Source organism: Panthera pardus, unplaced genomic scaffold (genome assembly GCF_024362965.1).
Source record: "Panthera pardus isolate Hobbes unplaced genomic scaffold, ASM2436296v1 HiC_scaffold_15, whole genome shotgun sequence".
In the NCBI taxonomy this organism is placed as follows: Eukaryota; Metazoa; Chordata; class Mammalia; order Carnivora; family Felidae; genus Panthera; species Panthera pardus.
The window spans coordinates 73,768,440-73,783,455 of NW_026526710.1; the positions used below are offsets into that span (position 1 = coordinate 73,768,440).

Below are 15,016 nucleotides of genomic sequence, written 5' to 3' on the forward strand. Positions count from 1 at the left end.
AATGTGTTCTATGAACCTGCGTGGTTTAATTTTTCCCATTTGACTGTCCAGTGAATGAAGAGTGGACGGTGGACAGTGGATGGTGAAGGACAGGACATAGCTTTTCCAACCACAATTAACCAACTTACTTAAGAAGTCTGCCTTGCCAGACATATAATATAGATTAATATGGAGCCTAGAAAAGAGGATATAGTAGTAAAGACAAGGAAAAAGATGAGGGAGGCAGAGTCTAGCAATTTCACCCTGAAAAAGCTCCAGAACTCCTAGTGCCCAGAAGAGCAGAGCTCTGAAAAATCCTGTACTAAAGGATTTCCACTTCTGTGATCCTATGAAACCACAATTAAAAGGTACCAGAAATATAATAGTTGCAAGTTTTGGTTGGGGGAGAAACGCACTTACACCTAAGTGCTAATAATGTAAGTACTAATAACCTTCATAGTTAGAAGATGCATTCTGATATCAGAAATACTTAAAGGTTTTTTTTTAAGTCCTAAAAAATACAAAATATATCCATAAGATCTGTTTGGATGCTTTCTTTTCTATTCAATATCTATTTTGCTTATTAATGCTTTTAATTTTTTAATCAGTTTTTATTTTATTAAAAGTAAACTATTTGCATTGGTCAAAAACAAAACAAGATGGCACTGGAAGGCTAATGATAAAAGAAAAAGCAGTTCCTTGCCCCAATCCCAAAACCCAATCCCCAAACGCAACCCCAGAAGCTGTTTCTTCAAATACTTGCCCATGTATTTCTAAGTGATATGCTTACACAGGTATTTCCTGAAAGATCTATTTTACATATCAGCACCTGACTTCCCAGTAGAATAGGTGAGAATTTAGTTCTCTTTAAACATATTCCTGGGGCACCTGGGTGGCTCAGTTGGTTGAGGGTCCAACTCTTGATTTCAGCTCAAGTCATGATCTCATGGTTTGTAGGTTTGAGCCCCATGTCAGGCTCCGCACTGCCAGTGCAGAGGCTTGCTTGGGATCCTTTCTCTCTCTCTCTGCCTCTCCCTTGCTCATGCTCTCTCTTTCTCTCGCTCTTGAAATAAATATATAAACTTTAAATAAAAAGCATTTAAATACAATAAAAATAAATAAAAGTAAGTATATTCCCACCCATTCTCCTCTCCCTCACCTTCTTAACACAGTTCTATTTCAATTTCCATTAAAAGAATAGTCAATATTTACCTTATTATGAATGAATGTTGTTTCCTATCAAGTTGTACATTAAGATTCTAATTCCTTCTTTCTAGAACAGTTTTGTTTTTCTGGATTAAAAACTGCCTAACATTTTCTTTTCCCTTCTTCTTTATGTGCATGTCACTTTTTTCAAATGTTCCTAAGATCTGTCTCCTGCCCATCAACAATTTTTCCAAATACTTCAAGAATTTCTCAAACCCTCTAATACCAGTTTCATTTTTTCCCCTGGTACCCTCCCTCTCCTGGCCTGGCTTCTGTGTCTAGACCTAGGATACACCTGTTAATTAGGGCTTCTCCTTGTTAGTCCCCTATGTTGGATCTCTTTTCTCTGGAATCCCGTATCTTTTTCTTAATTTCCTCTATCATTTTGCTAAAATGCATTAAATTTCTCAATGGTAAGACTCAGTTCTAAAAGACAGTGAAGAAATTTTCATCATAGACCTCTATGCACAGCCAAACTAGATACAATAAAAACATTTTGAAAGGAAATGTAAATACAGCGAAGACTGGACTACTAGAGACTCTAGGTTCAAGAAAGAGGCGACTGTCAAACCAACAGGTAGGGGATGACCTTGAAAAGAATTAGAGAATAAAGATCTTCTCATATCAGCCCCTTTCCCCCAAAATAAAGAGGTTAAAAAGCCAAACCACCAGAGATAACTTCGTGGTCATATCCCTTTAACCAGATAACTAAAAAACATCCCAGAATTTTAGGTCACCATAATTTTTCAAACCCCAATTCCCTCATAAGGTTTCTGAGCATCTCTACAAAGAATTCCTTAACTTTGCATTACAACAAATGATGCCAAGGTCTAGAGCACTTCTGACGTGTCAGGGCTTACTGTATTTGCTCTCCAAGAACAAAAATATCATGCATAAAAACTCACTGTTTTCTGGACTTTTCTGCCTTTATACTGTTTGGTTATGCATGCCTCTTAATACATTGGTGTAAGAATAGATATTAAGATAAGTATGAAGAACTATTAATTAAAAGACTGAAAGCAGAAAGAATAATAATACCAAACTGTTAAATACTTGTTTACAGCTTTTAAAAAACCACATCAGCATCAGTTAATATTTACTCAACACCTGGGATGTGTCAAATACTGCACGAGGCATCAAGTATCTAGGGATAAAAGACGTTACCTGTATCTTCAAGGAGCTTTCAACATGGGGAAGGGAGAGGCAAGTAAATAATTACCAGACTGAATAATGAAGAGCCAACAGGAGATGCATGAGGCACTCTGAGAAGAGATGAGATGGGAAACACAGAGGAAGTTTTAAAAAATAAAATAAAAATAGAACTTAATCTATAGTATTAGATCGTGATAATCTTTGACAACCCTTTAAACCCCTTAAAAAAGATATTTGAGCCTCAAAAAGGTTAAGCAAACACCCAGCACCACCCATTGAGAGGCTGAGCTAGAAAGAGTCTTTAGCCAAGATGTCCACAGAGTCCAAATTATTCATCATTTTCCAAAAGAGAGGGAGGTTTTGTATTAGAAGAGAAGTTTCTCTTTTCCTTTAACAGAATAAATAATAAACATCAGTGAGATTTTGTTTTCTTTTGTTCTGTAAGTTTCTCCTTCCCTTGAGCAGAGTAGCCAGTTGGCCTTTTTGCATACATTCCTTCCACACTGGAGAAATGAAAGATACAATACACATGACTCCAATGTGACAGTGGATATTACGTAAAGGGAACAATGTCTGGGAGCTGACAGGTCAAAAAGTCCCTAGCTGAGATGAAGCTTCAGATCAGTTTCACCAAGTCGGCCACAGGAAGCCACTTGGACCAGGCCTCAACCTGGGTCATGAGCAGGGGGCTGGATGCAGGGTGAGCTCTGGAAGCAGCGAGAAGCACTCTAAAGGAGAGGAAGGAGCTCACGTTCTTTATGCCCAAAGCTGCTTTGAAGTTTTGGACTAAAAAGAGAAGGAAAGTTCTTCCTCTTTAAATAACCAGGCATAGAAGGATGAATTTTTTATCCCTAAATCTAAAGCCAATTTTATTACCTTGCCTCTAAAGAATGCCTCCTCCCAACTTCCAGCTGTAGCCGAAGCACAGAAGTTTCCTGCCATTGGTTCAGACCCCCTCCCCGCCCCGTTCCCCACCCCCATACCCACATTCCTTCACATCCATTCAGTGTACAAGCGATGGAGACTCTGCCTCCTCAATGGTTTGGACTCCTCACCAATCCTTTTCTGACCCGGGATTCCTGGTTGAAGTTCTCCTCGCAGGTTTCCCTGGACTCTCAACCGCCTGGCCCACGGGCCCCCCCACACTCAGTGACCCCACTAAACAGTGACCGGAGTGGCCCGCCTGCACACTCAGAAACCTTTCATCGCTCACTGTGAACAACTACAGATACTCAAAACACTTCGGCCCAGCAATGTCCACAGCTCCTAGCTACTGGTTTCTGCCTTGTCTCTCCTGCTCATCTCTCATCAGCTCTTGAATGGGCCCCATTCTCCATGCAAATTCAAGTGTTCTTCTCCTGCCGGGCCTCCGCACCCTGCGTCTGCACCTTGCCACTTGCATTTTCTTTCACTTGGAATGCCCTCCTCTCTTTCCTTCAAGGTCTAGTTCACATGCTACCTTAAACTTTTCCTCACTGACGCACATCATTTCCCCCTCCCCTGCCCTGGCCTAGCGCTGTTTCCAGGGCTCTGGCGGGCCTTCTCACAAACAGATCTGTGTCACAGTCAGTCATGCACAAAGCGCGTGCGACAGCCGCTCCTGAGAAGAACCCAGGTGCATCCGTTCACGCTCTCCGTCGCACTTGCCAAGAGCTGCGGTGTCAACACTCTCGCCATGACCAGTTTAAGGAGCTGCAAAGGGATGTGCAAACCAGCTCTTGTGAGAGCAGGTGGGAGCCTACGAGCCATCCCAGCACAATGCTCTGTCTCTGTGTAAAACAGGAAAAGAATACCTTTTTGTGGAATTCTTGCAAAGACCAAATGGTAAAGTGAAGGTAAAGGACTTAACACAGGCTGGCATAAAGTGAACACTCCACGCTAATACTTCTGCTGTTCCTGCTTCTGTTATTCCTGCTGCTACAACACTGTCATCCCTGTCACTAGCGATGCTGTCACGCCTACGCCCACTCCTACCACTATTTCTACCACCAGCATTAACGGCAGTATCTCCCCTATTAAAATGTAAACTCCTTGAAGGAGGGAAAAAGAACATTTATTAAGCACCTACTGTTTTTCAAACACAAGGCTTTGACCATCTGCCAAATACTGTGCTAAGAGCTTTGCATGTATTTTCTCGCTTAATGCTGCCAATCACCCTCTAAGAGTCTACAATGATCTCCAGTTTGTAGACGACAGACAGACTGAAAAAGTTTAAGCCACTTGCTCAAGACCACACAGATCAGAAGTAGTAGGGCTAAAACTGAAACTCCGTTCTGTCTGGCTTCACAAACCACTATCGACTAAGCATATTTGAGGATCCAATATTTACCAAACTGAGAAATTAAGTCTTAACTTTGGCACACTGACTTCTGCCAAAAACTCTTCTTCCTATGGATTAATCTTTATAGTTCAGGAAAGACTGTGGTCCAGGAAAGAACTGTCCTGTTTTCCTAAAGTTCTGTACAAAAGCGAAGTTATAAGAGAAAATACTAAGCAGCAATTATCTGCAACTTCTTTCAAAGAACTTTAGCCGAAGAATTACATTTCAAACACATGCTTTCTTTAAAATGAACAAGCACAAATTAAAGCAATTATAAAGGCCACATAAGGCTACAAATTAGTGAGCATGTGAGACAACTCTGAAAAATCAAAATTGATCATTCTTGTCTAACAGTAGTCAAAAAAATTGCCCGTGGACTGAACTGTACTTTCATTAGCTTGATTAAAAGTGAAAACTGGAGGAAGCATAAAGTAGGTCAAAAACTTCCTGACTCCTTTAGGATTAAAACATGGACTAGATACTAAGTATGCGTGAAAGGAACTCGCAAGAATCCATTTGCCATTCTTGGAAGATACAGAAAGAAAAGACAGGGCAACCTCAAATGGAAAACTGATTCTAATGGGAACGAAAGCAAGGAGGAATTGGGCAGGAACTCTTGTGAAAGGACTTCTAAAGTGTATATGCCTTTTTTGTGACCCGAGCTAGGGAGTTTACAGCTAGGGACATCAGCAGATACCCGGGATGCACACAGCGGGATTTATTATGGGCCTCATCAGGTTTTTCAAAGCCAGTTTCTAATTACATAATTCATGCCTTCTCCCATTTTTTTGTTCTACTCTTCTCACCCACACATGGGGACACACACACACACACACACACACACACACACACACACCCTCATATAAAACCAGATACTGTTCCTAAACTCTTCGGTTCAGCTACCCTGTGCCTCCCCCTCAGCCACGTCAGCCCCATGCTTCCATTTTTGAACTTCTTAAAAGCACTCCCTCTCATAAACCAGTCTGGTTGTGGGGAAGAAAATGAGAGTAGAAAGAACCAGCGGTGAGAAAAGGAAGATGTCAGAGGCGATAACAGCTTGAGTGAACACTGTAACTGCTGAACCGTTAGGTTCGGGATTTCCAGTTTCTGAGGAACTTGGAGAAATGGGAATTCATCGAGATACACGTCAGCGAAGTTAGAACAAGCAAGAGTGATAACCACCTTCTCTAAGAAGTATCCATGGAAATTAAAGTATTCTTTGTTTTTCTACTTCTGGTCTATTAAAAAAAACAAAGGTCTACCAAAATTCCTCAATTCTAGACACACCATCAATCTATTAACAGCCTCTTGGAGCGGTAAAGGAAGGAAGGAAACATGACCACATTAAATGTATACACTGACACTAAGCCGTATCTGTTTCAGAAATGCTAACTTTGGGGATGGGGACAGTGTCACGAGGAAAGTCAGGCATGGAGTAGCAGAATAGAAGTGAGAACGCAACCCAAATCCGGGAAATCTAGTACCTGGACAACCTCTTCTGGCTGTGCTGAGGGTCGATCGCCTCCGGAGATGGGTAGCTTTGTGGAAGCTGGTATGCTGATGGCCACAAGAGAGGGAGGAATCTTCTATCATTCAAGACTGCCCAGGAAGAAACAAGATGGCACGTCTGTAGCAAATAAAAAAGACTTCTGGTCAGAGAAGTGTCTCATCTTTCAGCACACAAAACCACAGTACACACCTTCTCCAAAACACATCCCCAGTGGTAGACTTTGGTCTGTAGCACACACACACACACCCAGATTCAGGAATGCTACAAGTTCATTGACACAAGCAATGGAAGTAATTTCTTTACAGAATTCCACAACGGGAATCTTGCTGTTTGTGAACTGTACATATTCAAAGATATCATCATCATATGAATTTTTCACTCCAATTTATACTCACAACCACCTGCTCTGTTCTCTCTGGGTCCTATATCCTATTCTGAAGAATTGTGACTCCTATAAAGTACAGTATTTTTGCTCATATTTCTCAAGCGAGACACCTGATTGAGGCAGGATGGCATTGTGACACTGAGATGCGTTTCGATTCAGTGTCGATGCACGTCATAGTACACTGTCACAGCTCACTGTAATGTTTAGGATCTTCACAGGTTTCTTTTTTTTCTTTTTAAGTACATTTTTAAGGCTCTTTCCTTAAAAGCGATAGCTTAAGAAGTTTAGTTCCCCAAAACCACAATATCATCATCTATGTTTACCTCTTAAAAGCATGAGGCTACGTTAGAAAATTAAAACACCTTCCCTTTATAGAAAGAGTCTGTGGCAGAGGCAAGTGACTTTCTGCTTCTACAGAGATGTCATTTGAGCTTTACTGAGTAGTACTTCCATTAACCATGAAAGGCTCAGGAAAACTGGAATAATGAAGAAAGACATCAGAGGGAGACCATAAAAGCCCAGTTCACTTCAAGGAGAAAGCAGTAACCATCCCTTCCCCCTCCATCTTAAATATCACAACGAATTTAAGTAATGAAATAAACAATTCACCAAGAGCACACTTTATCTACAACTTTAATTTCTTCCTACTGTGTTCATTACCAAGCTGTTTGCTTTCTTCAGGCAGGATGGGGGAAAAACTTTTAAAAGACTCATTTAACACAGAAGTCAATTTCCACTAATGTATTCTCGGTGTGGCATATGTGGTCTTCCAAAGCAAATCCATACATACAAATATACATATATTAGTCTCTTCCTTTATACGAACAACAGAAATCAGCCCACCTTCAAACATGCCATTGCTGTTATTATCCCGTAGGAAAAACATGAACAGGAGAACCGTATTTTTTATAAAAAGTGAAAATGGGTTAGTATTTCTGATAGAACCGATTTCCCTTCACATGTATAAACAGCCCTAATTATGAAAAGATAATGGAACTTTTGTATAACCCAGACTGTACTTTCTGAAAAGTTAGGCAGGGAGTATTTTTCATGTATTCTGCCCCCGAGGAAGCAGGAATAAAGTGCTTTCCATCAACTGCAGCTATCGAGTTGTTTAACACAAAAGAGTTTACAGGCACAGCGGGCTTTGATATTTCATGTCTGTGACGGGGAGCGTGAGAGGGGCACCCGGACCACCGGAGCTTTCACAGGACCACCGAGGGGGCTCCACAGGTCCTCAACATCCACCCTCGGCCGTGTTCGGCAAAAGGGAAGAACGTGAGGCCTTTGCACTCGTGTGTAGGAGGCCAAAGTGGGCAGGAGAGACAGATGAAAGCTGAGGCAGCTGAACCGCCTACAAAATATTCATCACAAAGATTCCAAAGAACACCTTTTTTTTTTCTCTCCTTGAGCTCTTCAGAGCACACGGAGGGAAAGACAGGGGGGGGTTAACTGGCAAGAATGTATGCATGCGTAGTCTGTAAGAGATGAGAAAATATAAGGGACAGTATTTAAAATCCCTCAAAATTTCCTCAAATCTCATTCTGTCCAGAAAATTCAGCCAGTCCAAGCAGGCAAGGGGGCATCTACAAACCCCACACACAAACGCGTATGCACTTGGGCACTTAGAATTCAAAAGCAAGATGTTAAAACTAGCCAGAGAAAATACAAAATCGTCAAAAATAATGCTTAGGCAAAATGTATACATGTGAAACACAGATATTAAAGGAAATATATTAAATAAAGTGTGTGTGTGTGTATATGTGTGTGTGTATGTGTGTGTGTGTGTGCGTGTATGTGTGTATTGAGTTTAGTCTAACTTTGATAAATGCAATCCCAGAAAAGAATTTTTCTCTGTTCTACAGAATTTTCAAATAGCTAGCTGGTCCTTCATTAGGCTCCCTTATATGGAAAAAAAAATAATGTTGTTTATTAGAGAATTAGGCTGGGTCAGAATCTACTACCCCATAGCACTTATCCCAGATATAGAAATCTGAAATAATATATATACATTAAGTCCTTTCAAAATTATAGTCCAAAAAGTGCCCATGAAATATGGTTCAGGCTCAGTTTCGTCGTTTTTACACACTTGGTCGTTCAAATGTCAGCTGGCTCCCCAGCCATTTACAGAGTACGTTCGCCTACATTCTCTCAGCTGATAGATCCTCAGGGTAGTCCTGTGGAGTAGGTACAATTATGCCTCCCTACTTAATAGGAGGAACGGAAGTTTACAAAGTGAATAAGTCAGAGGTAATGAAAATACCACCAGGGGCTGAAGTATCGGACGCTTAATCTAGTGCTCTCTGGGGAAGTTACACATGGGTTTGTGCTTCACAACACATGGAATAATCCCCTCGTGATGACGCATCACAGTGTTCTGGCGATAGCTTTTTGGGGTCATGCCCTTTGGTCCATCTTTTAAGCCCCTAAAACAGCATAGCTGTTTCTCACCAATCTTTGTTCATTAATCCATCTCCTCGGGTTAAGACTCCTTCTTCCAGAACAAGACTCCTTCTTCCCTGGAACTGGGTTTCTGCCTATCTGTCCAAAGAGGAAACCGCTAATACTTGGTGAGCAACCTTCTAGCACACGACTGTTCTTTATTAACAAACACGTCACCTTAAATAAGGTACACCTAGCTTGCTTTTACTTAACAGTCAATCTGCCTTTCAAGCTAGAACTTGAGCCATAGCCTCCCATTCTATTACAGAAATTCCCTGGTCTCCCCCAGCTTGTCCTCTTTATCAGTTCTCTCTGAAGTGATTTCTCACCCAGAAATGAAATGGCATATTGTGTGATTATAAGATATCTTTTTAATTCTTTTGTTCATTTCAACAGTATTTGAGAGGTCACTAAAATGAGTTCTGATGACAGGTAGAAGGTGGTAACTGAGATGGCATCAATGCGTACATTTTAAACCACTTGCAGAAATGGAGCATTGTTTAGCTACATGGGTCGGAAATCCCCAAATACACACATTTGTTCTGAGATGATGACAGCAGTTCGCCACATCAACAGTGAAAACATTAAGCCCTCAGAAGTTACTTTGGTTGTGCTGACAGAGTGGTGGAAGGGCTATGCCATTTCATGACACCCAGTGAAAGTCAAGGAAGAAAAGGTTGATGAGGTCATAGCCCAGGAGTGAGGTCACCAGCTAATCTGACTTCATAGCAACAAAAGAAGTTTGACTGATGAAAAGGTGTCCCCAGGGTAGAAGTCAACATCCCTTTGTCTAAATGACTCTTTCAGATCAGGAAAAAAATGTGTTGGCTAGCCTCTCTTCACATGCCCACAGAGGCATGTGACTAATGGCACTTTTAAAGTCTGGTGTGAGTGATATAATGATTAACTGGCCGTTCAAATCCTAGAAAGGTCACATTAGCAGCCCCTCTCAGTGCTTCAGAGCCAAAGCAGTAGAGTGTGAAACTCAGATTCCACCAGGGGGTCAGAGAATGATTAGAGTCAGAAAGGGATCTGTAGCTGCCTGTAAATGAAGTCCAAGATTCCTAATATTATCGATAACATGGGGTAGACACAAGATAATTGTGGGTGGCAAAAAAAGATAGTTAGATTTGCTTTTGGTTTTTTAATGAGCCAAGAAAAGCAGTTGGGCTAATGAAAATATTAGTTATTAGCTGTAAATTTTGGAAGCGAACGCTATTTTTAAAAGTTTAGGAGGCTGCCTGATCATAAATATTTCAAAGAGCGCACTATTAATTCAAGCCAATCAATAATACAGCATAACCCTCCAACTATGATATCAATGAGAAGAAATTTATTCACCAGTTTTATTCCCACTGAAATCCATATCCAAAGGCTTGCGACTGATTATAGCTAGATAGGTTGTCTTCTTTTTATTAAAATATTATTTGTTACTCAAACATTTCTAAAGCAATAACATGTTATGACTCTTTAATTCGTGGAGTAGAGAACGGAATATTTACTGACATTTCTTGAAAACTTGCTATAAGCCCACAGGAAAGAACTGACATCATCACAGTGTGTTCTCCTTCACTTGACAGGAAGTCAACTTCAAGCAGATTGACCTGAATCGGGATCTCATTTGAGAAGCCTAAGTGTCCGGTAAACTGTAGTAGTTATTTTTTATTTGGAAAACCCTCAAGTTCCAGTGGCTTTATCATCCTGTACTTTACTTTCTGAAAACCTGGCAATCCCATGTGGACTTCTGGTAGAATGAGCAATGCAAAGAGCTGGCTGGGACTTGGCATGTCCTTGTACTTCTGGGGACTGATGGACCTTACGACCACCGTTCTCTCCGGCACGCCAACACCACCAGGCAAATTAGAAGCGCTCCTGTCAGATAAGCCACAGACACACTCGCGGACAAAGAGGAGCTGGGTTTGGAATCAGTTTTTTGTTCTGGAAGAGTACACTGGAACTGACCCTTTGTATGTCGGCAAGGTAAGAATGGCCACATAGACACATTATCAGGGTTCTGAATATTGAAAGAGAATATGAATATGAACTGAATATGAAAAGGTCACCGAGCCCATGTTTGGGTCCTGAGAACAATTTTACCTAGCGGTATGTTACTTGACAGCTAGTTGAAATCTAATTTTTGCTTTGTCAGATACCAGTCAGGAAAGGAAAGATTTCTCTCCTTGTTCATATGTCTGTTCTAAGTGGGAAAAAACAAGGAATTGGATTTTGGAGGAAAAGCCTGGGACTCTGCGAGAAACATTCGAGTCCCAAAAGAGGCAGCAGCAGCCTGGGGAATAACAGGATGGGGAAGAAACTGGGAAATGCAAAGGGAGGAGTGGAGGGAGGGTTTTTTTTACTTTGCTTTGTTTTGGTTTTTTGTTTTTGTTTTTTTTTTTTCCAAAGCATTTCCACAGGTATTGCCTGGGGCCTAAATTTAATGGAAAAAAAAAAAAGAATAAAACATTCTTCATTTCAGAAGATCCTAGCATGCGCTTTAGAATAGTTGGAGACAATCAATGAATATATTTATAAACTTTACACTCGAATTCCCTTGATTTATCTATCATCATTTCATTTTTAATCCAGGCTTTCTCCTGTGTTTACTTTATTTGGATGCTAATCAGAGACCATTTTGTGAAAGCAACCAAGTGAGAGAAAAGGGGAAACAAGGACCTAATTAGAAAATAAATAATTCATTCAAATCATAACTTAAACACTTGTTTAGCACAGAGGCTAAGAATGTGGATGGGCTTCAGAGTCAAACACATGTGGGTTCAAAACCCAGCTTTACCAACTGCTTCCGGAGTGACTCTGGACAGGACACAAAGCCCCATTAGCCTCTGTTTCCTCAAACATCAAATGGGGATAATAAAAGAACTACTACTTCCCAAGAGTTGTCTCTTTCCTCAACTCCCACCCACTTGTGGATTCAGATCTGACTTCTGTCTGCTGCATTAAAGTTGTGTTTTCAGTGCCCCCAAGGACCTCCCTACTACCAAATCCTGTGGTTTCATATTATGGAACTGCCCAACACAGCCTCAGATGCTGCCCACTAGTCCTACCTACTTGACTCACTTTTCTCTCTCTGCCTCATGATTGTCACAATCCCATTTTCCTTCCTTCCTCCTCAGCCTCTTTGCTGGTCTTCTCCCTTCACCTGACCCCCTCCAATTAGTGGTCCATCTCATCAGCTTTGCCTGGGGTCTCTTCTCTACCCACATTCATGCTCTGGATGGATCTGCCACGCCCTATGATTTTCAACACCACCTCTAAACCGATGAATCCAAAACCTCTATCTCTGGCTCAGACCGCTCGTCTGGGCTTCAGACTCATAAACCCCACTGCACACGTGATAGCTCCCCATTTATGGCTCAAAGCCCTCCCAAACACGGCATATCCGCTAAGGAATTCTTGGTTTTCTTCCCAAATCGAGTCTGCCCACCCCCGGCGTCTTCCCTATGTTCGCACTGCCATCACGCAGTTTGTAAAACCTTTCTCTTGCCCCCCACATGCTCTCCACCGGCAAACTGTCAGTCCCTTGCCAAAACATATCCCCAAATCCTTCATTTCTCCTCCCTCCGCTTCCCCTGTCGCCTCTCACCTTTGCAAACGCCTAGACTCCCAACCAGTTTCCGCACCTCCACCCACACTTTCTTCCAATCCAATCTCCACACATGAGAGTCAGACCGTGTCCCTCTTCTTCCATCCTTCAATGTCCTCCCATTGTACTCTGAATCATCCAGACTCCTCCCCACGGCTGCCATGGCTATTCCTCTCTGACCCAGCCTGCCTCCTGGCCTCCTGCCACACTGCAGGCCACTCTTTCTTTCCCTTGCTCTCATGTTCCAGAGACATAGCTTCCTGGTACTTCCTACAACTTGCCAAGCTTTGCCTTATTGTTCCATAATAAAAATTCTTCCTCTGGCTTCTTCGGTGGTTGGCTTCTCCTAGCTCTTTAGGGCTCATTTTGAATCTAGGTCTTTCTTGACCATTCTCTAAGGTAGGCCCCTTGGTCAGGCTCTCTCACTACCATTATTTTCTTCAGACCTCTAATCACAACCCACAATATCTCATTCATGTGTTTATTGACAGGAGCATTGTCTGAAGCCTTTGGACTAGACTCTAATAAGGGCAAGGACATTGCTCCCATTTTATCCCCAAGGCCTAACACAGCACCTGTCACATAGAAGGTACTCAAAAAGACATTTAATAAGTGAATACCTCATGGTACAGTAAGGGTTAAATAAGCTAATACATGCAAAGTGCTCAGCACAGTACTTGGTCCAGAGTAAGATCTTCACAACCATTACTCTGTAGCGGTAGTGGTAAGGATAGTGGTGGTAACAGTGGTGGGCAGGGATTTCGTCACAGGAACTCAGTAGCTCAGGATGCACACGCCTAGTGCAGCTGCAAATCTCTTAGCCTCAAAATCTGTGGCTTTGACTTTCTTTCTCTCCATCCCTCATGCACAACCAGTCACCACATCCTGTCAGCATCTCCTTGCCAGTTTCTCTCAGAGTCACCTCATCCTCTCCAGGCTCTGTCATTACTGTGGTCCCTCTGCTCCTCATGATTAGATTAACTAAGCAGCCACTGCCCATCTCCCTGTAGAGAGGATCTTCCCATTCCTCCCCCCAGGACTCAGGACATTCATCTCCTTGAAGCACCCTTTCCATCATGTCACTCCTCTGATTAAGAAAGCGTTGTGGCTCCAGTGCTTATCAGAGCTCTTAGCATATAGTTCAAGGGCTTGCAGAAAATGAGTCCTTCTCCCTTACCCGGCCCTCCCCCATGATTTCTCAAATCTAGTCCCCATCCCAGTCACGCTGGTCTCCTTACTGACCCTGACACACACACCTAGGGCATCTGTCCCTACCTCAGACATGTACTCAGGCTACTTCCCTGCCCAGGACACACAATCACCAGCTCTCTGCTGAATCACGTCCAGATTTCTCAGGGCCCTAGCTTAAAAGCCACTGCCATCATGGACACATCTTCTATCTATTCAGAATTCCAAAGGCTTCTAGCTACTCATTATTTGTAAAATATTTCTTCCAACTAGACATACATGGCTACTGCTAAAGTAAGTTTTGGAAAATACATTTGTATTCAGTAGTTGCTTTGTGTGCATGTACAGTCTAGAGCCCCCTTCCCTTCTCCCGTGGGTGGAAACTGAGATGCCATCTGTAGCCTTCCCTACGCTTCTCCAACCCTGAGCACCCAGCACAGAGCTGGACATATAAAACTACAGAAAGACGAGGGCACCTAACGTTTTACCGGGCTTCCGCAGGACCACGTGCCAGGCACAGTCACACAGAGCAGGTCACTTAACCATCAGAACAACGCTGTGAGGCGAGTATGATTCACCACTTTCCGATAATCAGCCGACCGAACACGGCTCAGAGAGGTTATGCTTACTGCCCCCAGTTACAAAGAAGGTAACAGGAATTCTGACACTGAAGCCACGGGTTTTCCTTTTCATTGCCCTGAGACTTGGCCCTAAGAAATACACACAAGAGTCGATGGCGTTAGGGTGACACCGGGAATCCAAGCAAGCCTGACTGCTTCCTGACGTTGGGAATACTTGGCTGTGTAGCACCCTCGAGTACTCATGATTAGTGCCCACCCTTTCCTAACTACCCCAACCCAGGACACAGAACACCCTGCGTGCATCTCTACAGCCACCTTGTTCAACCAACACTGCGCAGCCACTGAAGTGGGGTGTGACCTCCACATTTTATATTCACTTACCCAGGCACTTCCCTCCGCCCTCACTTTGGTATGAAAGAGAATGCATCCACTTTCACTCCCTCTCCCCCCAGGGGCATTCAGTTTGTCACCTTGAGCTCTGGAAGATGTCTGTTTAGAGAGCCTGCCTGAGTATTTGCCTATTTCAGAAGGAGTATGGCAACAATTACCGGCTGTAATTGGTATGGCCTTATAAAACCCACACTGGGCTTTCCAGGGACAAGGCAGTGTCGAGTTAAAGCTAGATTATATTGACATATGCAAAGAGGGGGAT

The 15,016-nt window shown here is 42.5% G+C and overlaps 1 protein-coding gene across 5 annotated transcripts in view; it reads left to right on the forward strand.

Annotated features, from left to right (window-relative positions):
- Positions 1-15,016, forward strand: part of CDH20 (cadherin 20) — a 206,560-nt gene that overhangs the window by 144,666 nt on the left and 46,878 nt on the right. For all 5 annotated transcript variants that reach the window (XM_019463870.2, XM_019463872.2, XM_019463873.2 and 2 more), the window contains one exon: positions 10,575-10,974. In XM_019463870.2, coding sequence (XP_019319415.1) covers positions 10,729-10,974 — 246 coding nt within the window. In that variant the 5' untranslated portion in view covers positions 10,575-10,728. The remainder of the gene's footprint in view (positions 1-10,574; positions 10,975-15,016) is intronic.